The 20,125-nt window shown below is 38.5% G+C and overlaps 1 protein-coding gene across 2 annotated transcripts in view; it reads left to right on the forward strand.

The window, feature by feature from the left end:
- Positions 1–2,652: 2,652 nt before the first annotated feature.
- Positions 2,653–20,125, forward strand: part of SULF1 (sulfatase 1) — a 68,856-nt gene continuing 51,383 nt past the window's right edge. For both annotated transcript variants that reach the window (XM_089518897.1, XM_089518898.1), the window contains exons 1-4: positions 2,653–2,894; positions 6,132–6,371; positions 10,107–10,258; positions 14,897–15,066. In XM_089518897.1, the coding sequence (XP_089375023.1) occupies positions 2,726–2,894; positions 6,132–6,371; positions 10,107–10,258; positions 14,897–15,066 (731 nt within the window). In that variant the 5' untranslated portion in view covers positions 2,653–2,725. The remainder of the gene's footprint in view (positions 2,895–6,131; positions 6,372–10,106; positions 10,259–14,896; positions 15,067–20,125) is intronic.

Below are 20,125 nucleotides of genomic sequence, written 5' to 3' on the forward strand. Positions count from 1 at the left end.
GCCTTCTAGATGTAGGCAACACTAGTCCCACGTGAACCGGCAGGCAAACCCCTTGGTATCACTCACACACTTTTAATAGTTTTTTCCCCCAAGACAACCCACTATTGAATTTAGCACAATGCCCTAAAATAATGACCCATTGATAGAAGTAATGACCCACCAAAAGCTTTTCTGCCCAGTGTTTCCTCAAGCCAACACTGAGATTGTTCAACCATCCTGCATCTGGTGTTTACATAGTGCATTTGGCATGGCTGGTTTTCTGTGACAACATTATCTGGAAAAAACATTCTAGACAGTGTAAAACTGATTCAGAAAATACTGAACATTTACACTTGTTTACTCCCACGTCCTCTTCCTTTTGGCTTACAAGAATGAAGTCTAAGGTTTGGTCTTTAAAGAGAAGCACTGAGAAAATGCCTGCTTAGCTTTTGCAATAAGTGGTGCTTGAATCAGACAGGAAAATACTTATTTAGCCAGCCATCCTGTTCTGCAGCATCATTTATCATATATAGGTTGTAGCAAATGGATTAAAAAAAACCAACACATTCTTACGAAGAAGAAAACAGTCCAACTCAGACTAATTACTAACTTCCAGTCTACTTATCGGAATGTTGTGTAGTCAGGGCAATGGCATTTAACTGAGAATGCTGAATTTTCCGGCATCCTGCTTTTTAGATTGCTGTAATGTCAATCAGAGATCTGGAATGTTTGTGCCTAGACAATGGACTCAGCCTTTCTTTGCTTACAGGCGCTTAGAGTTTTGTTTTGAAATGCCTTTAGGACACACTCTTCTAGTGCTATTATCACTGAGAGAGTGAAGTGCATGATTTTGTAGGCAGTGTTGAGAAGCTTCAAGCAATAGATGTATGTAAAAAGAAGAAAAGCCCTGTTTTTAAGTACACATACTCTCTTGTACATATATGTTGTGTATCAGATTTCTCCCTACGGAGTCCCATCTCTTTTTTGTGTTTTGAAATGAGTGATGGGACCATTCCAACCCACCCATCCCCTTTCCTTTCTGCTATGCTATGCCTCCATTTAATTAGTTCTTCTGATTTATCTCCTACTAGTTAATGTTGCATGTCTAAATATGAAGTCTCAGGTGTGGGAGTATTGACAGCCTGATGAGTTGATGTCCCATTATCATTATTGCTGGTGTCACCCATTTTCTAGGCAGCCTTTTTTCCCATGGAATAAGCCTCCTCAAACTGTTTGCCATCAAGATTTCTTGCTGTTGTTTTAGGTTATAACCAATTAAGCCCCAAATTAAGTTAGTGTTATCACATTCTTTTTATCCTCGTGGTAGAATTTCTGTCAACAGGCCAGAGAATGAGAAAGGAAAGACTAACCTTTTTAGTCACCAGGGCAATCAATCATTTAGTGTTGTGGGTTTTAGGTCTGTTCTGGTGACAGGAGACTCCTCCTGAGGTTGAATTGGGGCTTATAATAGCAAGGCTGTTTGACTGACAGTTGCTGCAGAAGTGGTTCCGGTAAGCTCAGTGAGCCAAATCTGGAAATGGATAATAAGGTTCCCTGTGCATTATAGATGATGTGCTCAGTCCCACGGCTGATTGATGAGAGATATCAATGTCTGGCCTTTCATAGAACTAGGTGAGATTCCCTTGACTGTCACTTAATGTGAACTGTCTGTTAACTTGCAAAATAGAAGCAGAGTAGCATCAAATACAGTTACGGTGCAGATTACAACCAACACAGCCATGCCTTTCTCTTGGCCTTATAAGTGCTGGTGAGTTTATCTAATATAGCCCTACTGTTTTGTGTGTCCTGGGATTCAAACATGAACAATTATTATTTTTAAAGGCTTCTAGAAATGTTTTTTTTTTAAATAGTACTGCACAAGCAAATTAATTTTGTTAAGAAATCCTTAGTGTTGCCAAGAATATGCACTCCTTTTAATTGAGTATATTGTTGTTGTGTGCCTTCAATTTGTTTCTGACTTATGGCGACCCTAAGGCAAACCTATAATGAGGTTTTCTTTGCAAGTTTATATTAGCAGAAGGAAATTTAACTGACTTCTCCCTTTCATTGCTATTAGGAAGGGTTGTTCAATGTGCTACACGAGAGACTTACTCTTTCACCAGAGAATTAAGCAGTTAAATATGTGCGTAACTTCGAAAGTTGTTTTGAGTTGCAATTATATGCCCACTTAAATGGTAGTAAGAATGAGTGAAATCAGTGGAACTTACTTTTGAGTAGACAGTTTGAGACAATGCTGTTCAAATACTTTTAGTGAGTGGATTAGTAGCTTTCTCAAATGCAACATGTATGTATGTTTAACTTAAAATCAACTGTAAACAAAATTACAGTGCGTGTTGAAATCAGTTAAACCAAAAAACTAAAATAGTTCAGCAAGTGCTGGACTAAAAATGTGGGAGAATTGTAGTAAAAGAATACCAATTTCATTTTGAAAAAGCAGGTCCAAGAGCAACTTTCTGTGCTGTTCCTAGATGTATTTAATCAATTATAAGACTCATTTAATTGAGTTTGATTTACTGCTGTGTAAGTGAATTAGGCTTGGAGTTTTAATTATAGTTGACTTCATTTGGACTATTCCTTTTTCTTCATGTGGTTTTTGAAGATGCTGTGCCTAAGAGCTGAGCTTTTTCCATTTTTCTTTCCCCATTTAGGTAATTTTGCAGAATTTGAAAATTAAGGAACAGAAGCATTTCCACAGGAGGTTCACTGCCGCATTGAACTGATAACAATGAATCATTATTACATTGCCTTTGTGTGGACTGTGCTTGCCACTGAACTGCTAAAGAGCCTCAGTACTACTGTCAAATCTCCAAGGTTCAGAGGACGTGTGCAGGAGCGGAAAAATATTAGACCAAACATTATCCTGGTACTCACAGATGACCAAGACGTGGAGCTGGGTACGTTTGTTATGACTTGCATTGTAACTTCAATCCATCAGTTTTCTTTCTCACTCTCAATCACTCTCTTTCCCAAAAACGATCTTCCAGCATATTTGATTTCTTGGACATTATCATACTTACTTGACAGATTTGAGAAGCTTGTTCCAAGAAACAGAAGAAAAATAATAAGTTTTCTCACTGCATTTGATAAGTCTTAATTGAGTCTGAGATCCACTATAGGATTAATATAGGTTAACGGTTGGCTACCTCTGATTAAATTAAGCATTTTCTAAAACCATGTGTAGAAAGTTGTGTTTGGAAATGCAGGAAGCTGCCTGTCAGCAGCAGTTAATTCTGTTAATAATGCTTCATTTATATATATATAATTTTCACATTTGAAACACAAGAGGTATATTCTCTTCTGTGCATTCACATTTCTATTTACTTTAGTAGCCTTAATTTTCCCTAATTTATATACAATAATAAAAAGCTCATATAACTACTACTACCATAAAGGCTACATTGAAGCTATTTTTTTAAAAAAATGTGTTTAATAGTAGACCTGATTCATCAAGACAGAATCCAGTGTCCAAGTGGGTTCATATGTGAGAGTTCTACTTACTGATCGCTGAGCAGCATGGGTTTTGCACTTGCAGCAGAGCCTTGTTCAGAATATTGTAGAATTAGGGAAAGGTTTTGGTGGGAATCCCTAGTTGACTCTCACTGCTCAAACTGAAGGGACTGTTCTCCATTGGCCTTTTTGTATGTTGAGAAAACTAAGGTTTCATTGTGTTTTTAGTTATATAGTGGGTTCTCTTTCCACTCTTCTTCTGACTTATTTTTCTGTTGCAAAGAGATCAGGAAAGTACCCCATGCATCTGAGGAAGTAGATGCAAGTCAGTGAAAGCTCATGCTATCAACTGAAAGAGAGAAGTTGTAACACCTTTGAGACTAACTGAAAGAGAGAAGTGGGTAGCATGAGTTTTCATTCACTTGCATCTACTTATCAGATGCATGGGGTACTTTCCTGTGGTTGTTTTTGTTGTTCGTATTGGTGCCACTGTAGTCTTCATGCCTTCAGACATCTCCATTGCTGCTTCAAGGATCACAGTCTTCAAGCACATTTCTGAAAAGTCTGCAATTCAGAGACCAAACTACCTCCAGGGTTGGTCCTCCTGCTAAGCCATACCACTCTCTTAAAGGACAGAGATGTGTGTGCAGCATAGCCTGTCCTACACCCCCTGAACTAGCCTGATATCCTCAGAGGAAGTAGAGGACATGTCCCATTATTGGAACTGAAGTAAAAATCTACTTTCAATGCACTTTATCTCAAGTGGACAACAGCACTGTCTTGAATCTCTGATTTAGATGGGGTTGTGCATCAACATTTTCATTCTGATGGCAATGCATGTTGTTTTCAGCCACATGTAACAACATACACACAAACATTTGAATGACAGTCTCTAGGTGTTGTTAAATATCAACAGATATGTGCAGGTTATTAATGATGCTTTGCTGTGATTTACTGAACAAGCAAATAGGTAACTTGAAAAGAGAGGGTACGGGTATTTGCTGGTTTCCTATTTATCAATTTGCTGATGCAGAAAGTTGCAGTGATACACTGTTGTGGCAAGGCTGATAAGTCAACATAAATGTCAGGAGCTGAATAAAGAAAAGAGAAAAGAGCACCTATTATCTAAGGTTAAATATTGCTACATTTCTTTAATTGATAAATCATCATTTTGTATATTACAAGATGTAAATGAAGGTTCATTGATTTTCAGTAGGGCAGTCAATGAACTAAGTTTGTAAAGCTTACTCTAAGGTTTTAAAAATAACTCATAGAAGTTTTAGAGTGTGATGTGGGGTGAAGTAGTCCCACACCTTATATATGTAACACCCACTATGTGAAGTCGAAGGCATCCATAGTTATTTGTGTTTTTTTCGGGCTATGTGGCCGTGTTCTAGAAGATTTTCTTTCTGATGTTTTCCCAGCATCTGTGGCTGGCATCTTCTCTGAAGATGCCAGCCACAGATGCTGGCGAAACGTCAGGAAGAAAATCTTCTAGAACATGGCCACATAGCCCGAAAAAAACACAAAAAACTAACACCCACTATCATTGCACATCACTCTAGTGCTACACAGTTGTGTGTTTTAGTTTGTTAAAATCTTTATATATGTTGCACATGGATCTAGATCAGATGATGCATACCAACTTTTGTATATTAAAAATTCTGATGCCAGCAATGTGGTTCTAAGAATATATGGTGAATGTCATAAATCATAGATCCTTGTAAAACTCTGTGCAACTTAAAATTTTATTTGTCTTAGTTTGTGGGACCAGTTCATACTCATATGTTGGTATTTACATCACATATTGTTTATTTTAATCTTTTGTAGATGTTTGTGTTTGTCTGTGTGGAAATGCTGTGTCAGTGAAGAAGCATCATTTCATGGTCTTCAGTGGCTTATATGCTTTGTGGTAAATTACCAATGCACATACACACACCAAGCATTTTTGTGCCATGTTCCTCTGTCTATTTTGTTATGTGGTGATCTGACATTTTGTCAATTGCTATAATTAATCATTAATCAAGAAAGAGGTATGTTCTCTGTAATGAGCTATACCTTATATAAAATTGAAAAATCTCTTGTTGGCTGCTAAAAGTCAGTTAGCTAACTAAGTGAGTGAAACTACAAAATACCATTTTGTTCCTTCACTGACCTCAAAATCTATTGCCTGTGCAGAGCAATAGAAGATGGAATGCATAAAACCACAGATGAAGAAAGCAAATATGACACACGTCAGTGAAACATCCAGGGGGAAGACTGATATTAGATATTTTAATCCCATGTAGAAGCCATTTGAAATGGCCTCTGCATGACAGTTGTATCATGCTTAGTGGTTGAAAGTAAGGATGAATTGTGCTGCACGGATTATTTAATGTAACTGTTAACAGTCATATGGGACATTGTATACAGTGGAAGACACAATGTGGCTCACCATAGTTGGAGAGACTATGACTAGGTGACCCATGGGTTCCTTGTCTGAAGTGCCCTACAAAGAGCCCCATATGCATATGTATCAGTTCTAGGTGGATTTCTTGATGGGTGAGGGCAGGGAACCGTCTAACTAAAAGATTGTATGTACAGCACTGTGTAAATTTACAGCGCTTTATAAATAAAGGTTAATAATAATAATAATAATAATAATAATAATAATTGTTACTGATACAGCTGTTTCCTTTGTATAGGTTCTTTGCAAGTGATGAATAAAACCAGGAAGATAATGGAAAATGGAGGTGCCACTTTTATCAATGCATTTGTAACTACTCCAATGTGCTGTCCATCTCGCTCCTCAATGTTAACTGGCAAATATGTTCACAACCACAATATCTATACTAACAATGAGAATTGTTCTTCACCTTCCTGGCAAGCAACCCATGAACCACGTACTTTTGCAGTATATCTCAACAACACTGGGTACAGGACTGGTAAGAGACCTTTTCTCCATTTAACACCAACAGCCACTTTCTGGCTATTTTTTCATACTCAAAAACAGAACTGTCTTATCCAGGCAATGTTTTCTGCATCTCCCAAGTTAGCTTGCTGTCTTCAGGATTTGTTGAGGATGCTGGCCCATCACCAGTTTTGAAACACTGCTGAATTGCCAGCCTAGTTGGCTTTTGTAGGTAGAAATGTTTGTGGGTAACATCTTGCCCTACATATCTAACAGCAAAATCGTGACCCAGTGCTTACTCAAAAATAAGATTGAGATTTTTAGCATGGGAGAATAGAGGGCTCAAATTCATTGCCCACTATTGTAGTCAGAATTGGATGAGCTTGTACCTGAAATCTACACTGATGAAAAGGATTTCTCTTTTCTTCAATATATCCTTCGTTGGCATTACAGGTTGCCAGCATGAAGTCCTCCTGATCTGAATTGAACTACTCGGCAAAGATCAGTCAGGCAAAAAGGACAAAATAGGCAGGGTTCCAATAATCGTCAAAATCCCTCATGTTAACTTCTGAATGAAACAAAAAACTTAGTGTATTCTTTTAAAAAAGTTATTTAAAGTTTTCCTTAATGAAAGTTTAATTTGTTTCACACAGACAGGATTAAAGGGGGAGGGGGAGTAAGGTACGCTGCTGCTACAAGTTGATATTTCTATCAGATTTCTTCATTGTCCAGTTTTCATAGCCATGCATAGAAATTGGCCTACACAGTGGGACCTTGTTATCCACTGGGTTTTGCTTCCCTGTGGATAACAAAATCTGTGTGTGTTTAAGTCCCGTTAAGTGCCATGTTCAAGTGCCATTAAATATAATGGCAGAGCAAAATTGTGTCCCTTATATAAAATGGAAAATCAAGGTTTGCTATTTAGAATTTATGCTTTTTTGGAATATTTTCAAGCCATGGATGCTTGAATCCATTGATAAAAAAATCTGTGGATAAGTTTCTCTCTTGTCTGCCTCCCAGTTTCCCCCTTTGTCCTTCAGTTGCTGCAAAATGAGATCCAAGTACAACAGTAGTTTGAACTCATCAGCAGTGGGGAGAGGAGAGCACAGAGCAAAGTTTTCCCTTCCCAGGAAGCTAAGCAAAATCTGCCTCTCCTAGCTTGTGTGTTCCTCCTCATTAATAACTTTTGCCATTTTGACCACATGCTGATGTTCTTGGCCACATTCACCTCAATTTTTATCACTGAAATATTGGATAGTAAGTCATTCTCAGATCTTAGTGCAAAGCACCCAAAGATCAGAATGGGAGCCAGGTGTGCAGATGTGGAGGGGGACAGGATGTATACATGCATCTGTATCTGCTAAACAGTTTATCCCTACTTGTGTACAAAACACATGCTTGCATTGGCTTATTGGGAAAATGAATGGGCTATATGAAAATCTTAATTTACAGTAGCTAAAATAATTTTTCAATACAGCTTAAAACTATAGTAAAATTTCTTCTTGAAAAATATTGCTGTATTTTAGTCAGTCTTTTACTTTGAGGTTCCTTAAGTATCTGTTTAGAAAAATGAAGTAAAATAAGTTTCACACTTTAAGAGTGTACAGTGTGTTTCCTCCCTGACCAATGTCTTCTTTATCACCAAATGCTTCTTGAAGTGTGTAGGCATCCAGTATAATAATTGTTAATGTCCCTGTGGACTCCTGTTTACACAACCTTAATTAGGCATATTCAAAGAAACTGGCATTACTTTGAGCTGGCAAACTATACTACATGTGTTTAAACAATGACACTGTGTCCTGGGAACAGTTAGCAAAACTGTCAGTGTGTAGATAAAATCTGTCTCATTAAAAGGGTGGAAAAAGCATTTGTTACCCCTGTTATCCCTGTGGGCACTATTAGCTAAAATAATGACAAGATGTTCCCTGAAACTGTATTGCTTTTTAATGTGTCTTTTTCTCTGTTCATTTGTATTTGGTATTTTATTAATTATACAAACAGAAATTACTTCCTAGTTTTGCTTGTTTCTGTTTCTAAATATATTTGTTGCTTGAGGCCATCATGAATACTACTCCAACATGAGCAAGTCAGACAATTTACATTTGCAGCCAGCTGGACCATGTCATTTTGTTTTTGTTTGTTTTCATTGTTTCATGAGCTGTATCATAGAACTTGACAAGAAATCAAATATCAGAATTGGGGGGGGGGGGGGGGAATGAAGGCCAATGGTATTATCTCTGTGGCCAATATAAATCCATTATTCTGTTGTATGTAAAACACCAGAGTGCTTTCCTGTATGTTATTATCTGCATAGTCTGTAATAACTGAACAGACGATCAGGCCTGGCCTTGTCATTAGGCAAATTGAGGCAGCGGATTCCAGTGGCCATGGGATGGTGCAGTATTCAAGCACAGAGCTCTGTGCACTCTGTCTCCCTAAGCTTGCCTTTTTGCCGCAGATGCAGTAGAGATGGTTCTTCTCTTGCCAGAGTGGAATGAAAATTTGACTGCCAATTGAGTCAACTTCATTTTCCCTTCTCTTCAGCAGAAAAATATCTTGGACTAGCCCTAGGCATGACACCAGCTGACAATTAGCCAAACTTTGGGCTTCAGAGCAACTTTCTTCTTCAGTATCTCTAGTCACACTCTCTCACCTCAGTAGAAGCCAGTGGCAAACTGCCTTTGAACAAACATTACCAAAATAACCCCTTGTGGTATGTCTACCTTAGGATTGCCATAAGTTAGAACCAACTTGAAGGCCCACATCAACAACAACAGTGTCAATAAGAGATTCTTTTCTGATGGACTATGATGAAGTTTCTTTAGTGTTTTTATTTTAAAACTTGACTCCTTTCGGCCATCATCTTTTGTATACAGTTGGCCCTCCGTATCCACAGATTCTGAATCCATGGATTCAAACATCCAGGGCTTGAAAATATTCCACATTTTTTTTTTATAAAGAGCAAAGAAAAAATGATTTTGCCATTTTATATGAGGGACACCTTTTGACTACGGCATTATATATAATGGGACTTGAGCATTCACAGATTTTTGTATTCACAGGGGTCCTGGAGGCCATTTCGTAGGTGCCTCTAAGCTGCTTGACATTTAGCACTAACTTTGTGGAACTTGAAAGGTCTCTGCATTCTTGCAAAACATCTGGCCTCAGGCCTTCAAGTCAAAGGCGCTTATAAGCACCTTTCTGAGTTCCTCCTCACTATCTTCCTTTTGAGTCCACAGATATGGGGTAGAGAGGACAGTGCTGATGCAGATGTTTTGGGACCAATATCCAATTCCTACCCTCTCACCATTATCTTTTCGGGTGAAATAGTTGCCATGACATCCAGCTTCCCTTCTGTATGAATGCAGTAAATTTAATCTTACGAATACAGTTGGCCTTACATTTCCACAGATTCTGCACTCACAAATTCACCAACCATGGTTCAAAAATAGTCACACGCAAATGCACACACACACACACACACACTCAAAACTAACTAATCCACCATGAAAATTAAGCTTTGAAGCAATCCATCTTATGATTTATATGAACATTTTCAGTGTGCCTTTATGTAAACTGGGGATGAGCTGTACATATATTTCCAAATTGTGGACTGAAGCAAAAGCAAAAATTCTGTCATAAACACACTGAGGGACTGTTAAGAGTATTTCGAAATACTGATGTCTGTTCCTCTATAAATTATGAGTGTGACCTAGACCAAGGATCCAATGGAAAGTTTAACCAGTCTAAATTGTGCTTTTTCAAACAGCTTTTTTTGGCAAATACCTCAATGAATACAATGGCAGCTACATCCCTCCTGGTTGGAGAGAATGGGCAGGATTAATCAAGAATTCTCGCTTCTATAATTACACTATTTGTCGGAATGGTCTCAAAGAGAAGCATGGATTTGATTATGCAAAGGTACTGTACAGATTGCATATGGTAACTTCATCTTTTTCTTCATGACAAAATAATTTTATTTAAAATCATTTCATTCAATGGCAACAGTGGCTTTAAATATTGATTGCTGACTTGTATTGTCAGAACTGTCTTAAATGTCTATTCAAAGAGGAAAGGGGGTCATTCTTCATTGGACTAACATTGCTGACCACTTATTGTGAAGCTGAGGAAGACAAAGCTTTTGAAGTCTGGGAACTACCAAATACACACACACACACACACACACACACATCACTGAACCTCTTACAAGAAACAGTTTAGTGTTTGAATATACATCCGGAACTTCAAGGTCATTCTTACTCTTTGGTTTGCAGCATATTTGTGTTACTTATAATAATATTCCACAAAACAAAGAGCTAGACAGAATACACATGTGCTTGAAGGCTTGGGAGAAGGAGATGGGGTTGGTAATGATGATAATGATTCCAAAATGACTTCCTCCAGAAGCTCTCAACCACCCCATAATTCTTTGAATTTTAATTTGGGTGGCAAGTTTTAATGGGAAGTCTGAAAAGAAATGTCTCAGGTGACAATTACCTACAAATGCTATTACACATCTCTACCCAAACTGCCTTTGGACTTAGGTGAGTTAGAGGGGTTCTGTGAGGGTAAAAAAGGGAGAAAGGAAGCTTCTTCGGGTGGCATTAAAATAGATCACGGTTGGATTGTTCTATCAGTGTTGTGTGAAACACACTCTGCTTCTCTTTTGAGTTGCTTTTGCAGCTGTTCAGGAGCATATGTCCATGTCCTCGGATTGATTCGTTGTGCCTGGAACTGTTTGAAATAGTGAATATTGTCTTAGAACTTCTCACTGGCACCCACCCCATTTCTCTGGGCCAAAAAGAAATGGTTAGAAATGACAGGTGGTTTAATTATTGAATTTGCATCTTTTTGTACTCTCTTTTTTTTTCCTTGCAGACTTCTGTTTTCTACAATGGCTGTTTTATTTTTTTATTCATAAGTATTTCTGTATTGCCTCTCATGGTGAGGAACTAATAAAAACAAAATAAAACAATATAAAGGTAAAAGACATTTTAAAAACACATTAAACTGTTCTTTAAAAACTCATAAAAGCAGTTTAAAAACATTCCTAGAATGCAAAACAGCAGTTTCAAACATTGTGAATGGCATGTAGAACAGCACTTACTTTGGCTGCCTGCCAGACGCTTAAAAGATGGAGCCAGCCTAGCATCCTTGGGTAGGGAGTTCCACAGTTGGCATGTGGCTATAGAGAGCATGTTCCAATACTCTGATAATCTCACATTTCTGGCAAGTTCATATGAGGGAGGCAGTCTTTCAGATATTTTGGCTCCAGATCATGTAGGGCTATGTAGCTTAACACCAGCTCCTTAAATTGAGCTTGGAAGCCAGTGCAGTTCTTGCAGGACCAGTGTTATATACTATATGGTTTATTAATCGCACACCTGACACTAGTCTGGATGCTGTTTTTGCTCTAAGTGCCGCTTCCAAACACTTTTCAGGGCAGCCCCACGTCAAGTGTATTATAATAGTCCAATTGAGAGGTAAAGGCATGAACTACTCTGGCCAGATTTCTGGAAGCCACGACGGAAGTGGGGGAGGTGCACGCCAGAAGGAAACAATGGCGTGTGCTGCCGCAGCGCATGCCCCATGCACCGCTGCAGGCACAAGCATCCATGTTTTTTCCTTTATGCGGGGGGATCCGGAACGGATCCCCACGTAAGGGAAGGGCGGACTGTATTTAAATTGTAGACCAGTGATTCCTGAGCTTTGTTCTTCCAGATGTTTTGGACCAATCCCTCAAAGTCCCAGCAAGCTAGTCAGGAATTCTGGGAGCTGAAGTCCAAAACATCTGGGGGACCAAAGTTTGGGAACCACTTCTGTAGACAATAGTAAATGGGAGCAAAAGGTTCTGAATTCAGCATTTTTCAGAAGTGCAAATAATAACATGTGTAGTCCTGTGAATGAAAAGTGGCACTAGAATTACTCTTTATTCATGGGATAATGATGGAATTAAGATGTCGTTGTGCAACATAATCTGATAATCTTGGTGCAATTGCGCGATAGTGACAGGAGCATCCTGCTATGTCCCTGTCACCTTTGAAAAAGTCCAATTTTGCAATCTTCTTTAATACTAAAATTGAAATGATCCGCTTTGATCTTGAAGTCCGTGACCCGTCCTTAGTACTCACATTTCAAATATCTGCATCGTCTACATTCTCTGCTTTTTCTCTTGTCCTGTTAGATGAACTAAGTTGTTGATGTCCTCAAATCCTTCAACCTGTTCTCTTGATCTGGTTCCTTCTCACTTCCTAATCACTTTTACTTCTGCTATACTACCTTCTCTTCTTCATATTATTAATCTCTCTCTTTCTACTGGTTTATTTCCTTCCGAAATGCTACTGTCTCTCCAATTCTTCAAAAGTCCTCACTCGCTCCATCTTCTCTAACTATCATCTTGTCTCACTGCTGCCTTTCTTTTAAAAAGCCTTGGAACATACTGTTTACAGACGCTGTCTTAATAATAATAATAATAATAATAATAATAATAATAATAAAATTTATTTGTGTCCCGCCCCTCTGAGAACAATCGGGGCGGCTTGAGTTTTTCTCTAACAATTCCATCATGGATCCTTTTCAATCTGAATTTCACCTTCTGCACTCTATGGAGATGACCCTCACAAAAATTACAGATGATCTGCTTCAGGCCAAATCAAAAGGCTTATACTGAATTTTCATTCTCCTTGATCTTTCTGCAGCTTTTGATTCAATCGATCATGGTCTTTTATTAGATTTGCTTCAGAACCTAGGATTTACTGATTTAGTCCTTAGTTGGTTCAGATCATATCTTTCAAATCAGTCATTTACTGTGATAGACAGAGGTCAAATATCTTCTCCTTTTCCTCTGTCAGTTGGGATTCCACAGGGCTCTGTTTTGGGTCCATTGTTATTTTCTTTATACACCATATCTCTTGGTAATCTTATCAGTTCATATGGTTTTCAATATCATCTTTATGCCAATGATACACAGTTATATTTTTCTACTACAGAACTTTCTTTGGATATTGAACAACGTATCTCTCAGCTATCATGTCTCTTGGCTATACTTCATCAGCATCTGAAACTTAACATGGCTAAGAGAACTACTCATCTTTCCTCTAAAACCTACTTTACATTATAGATTTTCTATCACAGTCAATAATGTTCCCATTCATCCTGTGAAGGAAGCAACATAGCCGTGACTTTATTTTTTATTCTTCTTCACTCCTCAGATTCAAGATGTAGCCAGGTCATGCCAATTTTTTATTTATAATATTGTTAAAATTAGACCTTTTATGTTGGCTTCTTCTGCTAAGACCCTAGTTCAAGCCCTAGTTTTCTCCCGCCTTGGCTACTGCAGGGCTCCCACTGTCCCACATTAGTCCTCTGATTTCCATTCAACATTCTGCTGCTAAGATTATCTTTTTAGCTCGCCGCTTTGATCATGTCACCCCATTTCTGGAATCTCTTCACTAGCTTTTATAATTTGGTATAAGCTTCATCTCTTAACATTGAAAGCTTTACACAACCTATCTCCCCCATATCTGTCAGTCCTTATTTCATCTCACCATCCTGCTAGAAATTTGTGGTCCAGGGGCTCAGGGCTTCTTACCAGCCAAGGGTTTCTTCTTCTTTGACTTGCCTTCGTCCTTTTTCACTTGTTGCATTGTATTTCTGAAGATGCCTCCCTGGACATCTGCAGACTATCTCTTTTCTTGCTAGTTTTAAATCTGCATTAAAGACTTTCTTGTTCTCTAAAGCATTTGGAATTATATTTTAATATCACTTTATAATTTTATATTCAGTTATACAGTGCACCCACGCCAAGTTCAGGCTTACCATCCGCAGTTTGAGCATTTGCGGATGGCAAGCCCCAGATTTCTGAATGGGCACGCAGCAGTGCAAGCAAGAGTGTGCACCCATTGAGAAGAATGGGACTTAAGGTTCCACATATTTTACTATCCGTGGGGGGGATCTGGAATGGATCCCCCCCGATACAGAGTGCACTGTATTTATTAGTTGTTTTTACAGTTTGTATTTTAACTGCATAACTTGCTTAATTTTGTATAGTTTATATTTTATGACTTTTAGATTGTATGCCATTGACAGGTTATGTTTTTTTTATTATGCCTGTAAAGCACCTTGTAAATTTATGGTGCTATAGAAATAAGCAATAATAATAATAATAATAATAATAATAACAACAACAACAACAACAACAACAACAATAATAATCTTTGATTTCACTCTCTTAAGCCATTCTTCCCTTCTCTGACTGATTTACCAATAACCTACTTAACAAAGTTGATATGAAGATACTTTCACATTTCTTTCTATCCATATCTTGTCCTTACTCTGCTTTAATGTTTCTTTTCCTCTCATCTGTTTGCTATTCTTTCTGTTAATAGGTGCTAGAACATAGCTGTTCTTTGAAGTACAGCTTCTTTAGCTTAGCCTCTGAAGCAAGATCCTGGTTTTAAAAAATCATATACAGTTATAATTCACCATAGCAAGATAAAGCAGTATAACACTGTCTAGTGGTATTTGATGCACTTGACAAATTTTGTTTTTGTGTTTCAGGACTATTTCACAGATTTAATAACTAATGACAGCATTAATTATTTCAAAATGTCTAAGAGGATGTATCCCCATAGACCGATAATGATGGTGATCAGTCATGCAGCCCCACATGGTCCTGAAGACTCTGCACCACAGTTCTCCAAACTCTATCCGAATGCTTCCCAGCACATGTAAGTTAAAATTTGCTTCATACCTGTGGTGATGATTTTCGCTGCAGTTTAAGCCACCCAAGTGTAGAAATTGGCATTGTTACTTAAACTGAAGAAAAGTGATCCTGAAAATTGTATGTTGTGCTTTGGAATGATGATTTCTGGGTGGCAACCCATGACACTCTTTCAGAAACTGTGCTTGTTAGCAGGCTGTCTCTCTATTTTGATGTCACTTATTGCGATTGACCATACTTATTCTGGGTTAAAATTTACACCTTTTTTTTGTCCCAGATGAGCCACAACTTTTTCTTTAGAACATGAGAAGACCAAAGGCTCATATAGACCAGCATTCTCTTTACACCTAATTGCCAATGCAAGGGATGATGCTCTGGTGCTCAGAAGGTCATTTTTACTTTAACAGAATGCCATCCATGCCACTGAAGCTGTCATTTCAGACAGCCAGAGCAACGTCATGTCTGGCCCCTTTATCCTTTAGAAGGGATCTTTAAGAATTTCTGTTGTTTTGGGGAGAACCTTCCAAAAACATTTGCTTTGACTGAAAAGTTGAGGGTAGGGTGTGGGGTTCAAGGCGCCTATAGGACTTCCTTAAGGGCCACTTGCAACCAGTGTATCTCATGATTGCTACCCCTAGCTTATGGATATCCCACAAGTAAGAAATAAATACATCATCACCTTTCCCTCTGTTTTTCTGAGCATCTAATAATCAGAAATATAATGCCTGAAATACTGAGGGACTATAATAGTAGCCAATAGTAGCCCCATTTTCCACGAATTTATTGAATCCTCTTTAAAAGCTGTCCAAATTGGTAGCCACCATTACATCTTTTAGTAATATTAGTTTCTTTAAAAGCTTATCAAGAAGAATGATGACTCCAAGTTTCTGCATTGTGAGTGGGAGAAAAACTTTTATCTATTTACACATATGCATGAATGTATGTATGTAACAGCTCAGTTGAGTTGAAAAGACCAAGAGCATTCCTCAAGCTCAAGCATTTTTACCTATCTCTCTTCCTTGGTTTCCATAAAGATTGTTTTTCCCTCTCTATTTGCTTGAATTTTCCATAGTTCTAATATGATTAGTATCAAGTCTGTACTAAGGCCAATAGTAAGAATTTATCCTAAGTCCTCACATGGTAGGATAGACTAGCATATGGCATTATGTCCTACAGCTTGAACTGTTAGAATCAACTTTACCTTCTCAGAATTTATTTTATATGTCATCTCATTCTGTTGCATATGTAGGCCAGTCAAACAAGAATTTGAAGCCATGGTTAAAACAAGATTTTACATTGTAGAATAAAACAAGTCATTATTCACATTAAACTCAAAATAATAATAATAATAATAATAATAATAATAATAATAATAAATTTTATTTATATACCGCTTTTCCAAAAGATCAAAGCGGTTTACATAGAGTTTAAAACCAATTACAAAACACATCATAAAATAGATAAAACCAAGAGCACTAAATACAATATACAAATCTAAAAACAATCATTCAATCAATCAATAGGGTGAGGTAGAGAGTCAATGGGATCAGAGTGCACGACTTCATTTTCCAGGGGGGAAGGCTTGACAGAAGAGGAAGGTTTTAAGCCTCTTTTTAAATGTTTCCAGGGGGGTGATAAGACGGAGCTCGTCGAGAAGACTATTCCAGATTTGTGGGGCCGCTGCTGAAAAGGCCCTCTGGGATGTAGTTGCATATTTAGATGATGGAATTTCTAGCAAGTTCTTCCCGGTTGTTCTGAGTGTGCGGGACGGATTATATGGGGAGATGCAGTCCCTCAAGTAACTCGGGCCCAAGCCATGTAGGGCTTTATAGGTAATAACCAACACCTTGTATTGCGCTCGGAAGCGAATAGGCAGCCAGTGCAGATCTTTCAGAATAGGTGTTATATCAGGGGTAGGCAACCTGCGGCCCGCGGGCCGGATGCGGCCCGGCAAGGCCTTGGGACCGGCCCCAGCCCCGTCCTGCCACCGATTGCCGCCGGAGCCTTTGGCCTCTCGCGTGAGGGCATGGGGCCTTTGGCCTATCAGGAGGAGGCAGGCAAGGGGGGGCAAGCGGCGGGCAAGGGGGGCAATTGTCTATAGAAGCCTCCGAAACATGCATTTATATGAACATTTTTTTAAAAATCAGCAAATTTTTTGCGTGTCCTCCATTTTTTATAAAAAAGTGCCCTCCATTTGAAAATTTTGTCCTACATTTGTCCTGGTTTATTTCTTTAATTAATTTTTTAAATTTTTAAAAATTATTTATTTTTTGGCTTCGGCCCCCCAGTTGTCTGAGGGACAGCAACCCGGCCCCCGGCTCAAAAAGGTTGCCTACCCCTGTGTTATATGGTCAAACCTGGAAGCACCGGTGACCAATCTGGCCACCATATTTTGTACTAACTGAAGCTTCCAGGCTTGGTACAAGGGTTGCCCCATGTAGAGTGCATTACAGAAATCCAAGCGAGAGGTTACCAGAGCATGTACCACTGTTTCAAGGTCCCTTTGGCCCAGGTAGGGTCGCAGTTGGCATATCAACCGAAATTGATAGCAAGCACTTCTGACCATCACATCCACTTGAGATGTCAATTGCAGGGACGAGTCCAGGAGTACTCCTAAACTTCGAACTTCGTCCTTCAGGGGAAGTGTGACCCCATCGAGGTCAGGTGGATAAATTTCCTTCCCCGGGCCTGGGGGGAACCATAGTTAGTTAGTGCTGAAAACAGAATATAGAATGTGAATAAGACAAAGCATTCAAGTCTAAAGGGAAACAGCAAATAATTCAAAGGGACAGATCCAATCCCCTGATAAATGTTATGGCTCTGTTATATGAAGATACAAGTTTAACAACCTTGAACATTTCTTTTGTCCTTAGCATTTATTAAGGCAAATATGACATTTTTAAGGCACAGAAATTTCTGCTTAACTTATTGTTGTGGAACTCTGAAAGGCTACAAACCTTTCTTCCTATCCAGTTTTCATTCGATTCCTGATGTGCTAAGATGTATTTTGTCAGCAGCAATTGTAAGAGATCGTATATTACTTTGGGTTGATGCTGAAACTTTGCCCATGTTTCAGCAGGAAGAAATGACACAAATTGAAAACATGCTGTCAGTGTGAGGTGTTGGTGTGTGCAAAGCTATTCAAGGGCTGTCTTCACTAGTAAGATGCATTGCTAGCTTGTCATGACCATAAAATGAAAATAAAATCCTAAATCTCCTGGGAAAACATGTGGCACATCCTATGAAAACCGTGCAGATTTGTAATATAATCCTCCTGTGATGGGTGGAGTAAGTGTAATGTGAACCTTTAACCTCCAAAAATTCTCCTTTGGTGGCCAAGCGTGCTTTTGCATCACATCCCTCTCACCCTCCACCCCATGTTGGGCTATGACCATCTGACCTTTGCTTAGAAATTAATACAGAACTTGTGATATCATATAACTATAGAATTTACCTCTAACAAAGAAGGGAAACCAAAGCCAATGGCTGCTTATTCATTTTACAACCTAGAAGAAGGTTGTGGTCATGATTGAAGAACTATAATATAATGTATTAGGAAGAGGGCCTGTTGATTGACAATTACGTGATGGGCATTTTTCAACTCATAAAATGTTCTAAAGCAAGTACAAAATGTTTCCTGTTATATCAAGATAACATTTTTAAATAAAAAATACTTGTGGTTTGATGGTGATGATGGTATAGATATAGACCATCCGTTCGGTCATCTTTTGATTTAAAATGTGTATGTTTTAAAAACAATTTAGTGGAAATACTGAACACTACTTCCATCCACAAGTTAAAAATAAAATGTATAAGAGGCTTTATTTTGAAGAAAGGTGAATAGTACTTTTCCTGGTGGCTACAGAGTTTAGGATGTTATTTAGCCTTGGAAAGGCAGCTATGAAGGAGCTAGATAAGATCATGAAGTATAAACATATATCATTACATGCCAAAGTCATGCCACAGCATTTCACATTTTTATGTATGGTTGTGAAAGCTGGACAGTAAAAAAAAGCTGACCGAGAGATCAACTCATTTGAAATGTGATACTGGAGGAGAGTTTTTGGGGATAATATAAATTGCCAAAAGGGCAAATGAATAGATCCTGTGGCAAACCAGGCCTAAACTCTCCCTACAAGCCAAGATAATGAAATTGCTACTGTCATATTTGGGGCATGTCATGAGAAGACATGACTCCCTAGAAAAGACAATAATGGAAAACAAAGTGGAAGGCAGTAAGGAAAGAGAAAGACCATATTACTGATGAATAGACTCAATCAAGGAAGCCACAGCCCTGAGTTTGCAAGACCTGAGCAAATCTGTTCATGGCCAAGGCTCTTGGTAGTCTCTCATTCATAGGGTCACCACAAGGTGAAGCTTGACAGCGCATAACAACAAAAAAGGAGGAAGCTATTCAGAAGAAGCTCTTTCCCAAATGACAATCCTTCAGATATTTAATTATGGCTATAATATTGCCTTTCAGTCATCTTCTGAGTAAACATACGTTAACATGGCCATTGGTAAAGCTGCCACCAAGGCATTTTTGTATTATTGACAAAAAATAGACTGCCCCCCTCCATTCAACATAAAAAAACCTTCTATCAGACTAGCTGTTGAATTTTCCTGCAACACTAGTGAAGGGGAGGAATCCTCTACAATTTCTTAGATTAGCAGGATGGTTTGAGGGCACAAAGCACAACTTATGAAGCACTCTATCCACTAGCATCTTGCTAATGCTCCCTTCTTCCCCAGGATGTGTCTTCTAAGTGACTGTTCCTAGCTTCCTAATGGGGGGATTGGCCTACTGCTGGTACACTGGGGGTCAACAGATTGACACATTAATTCAATCAGTTCTTAAAACAGTAACAGGAGAACCTGTGCAGAATTTTTTTCCCATTTATCTTTTTCCTTTTTCTTTTTTTGGGAAAGATTGAGTAGGACCCATACTCCCTACAACCACTCTGCAAGTTGCTTTGAAACTTGTAATTTTAGAAGTCTTTTGTAATGTACCATTATACTGAATGGAGAGTACTTTTAAAAATGCTATCTCACACATTCACAGAAAG

The sequence above is a fragment of the Sceloporus occidentalis genome, unplaced genomic scaffold (assembly GCF_023333645.1).
Source record: "Sceloporus occidentalis isolate IW3139 unplaced genomic scaffold, rSceOcc1.0.p SCAF_3, whole genome shotgun sequence".
In the NCBI taxonomy this organism is placed as follows: domain Eukaryota; kingdom Metazoa; phylum Chordata; class Lepidosauria; order Squamata; family Phrynosomatidae; genus Sceloporus; species Sceloporus occidentalis.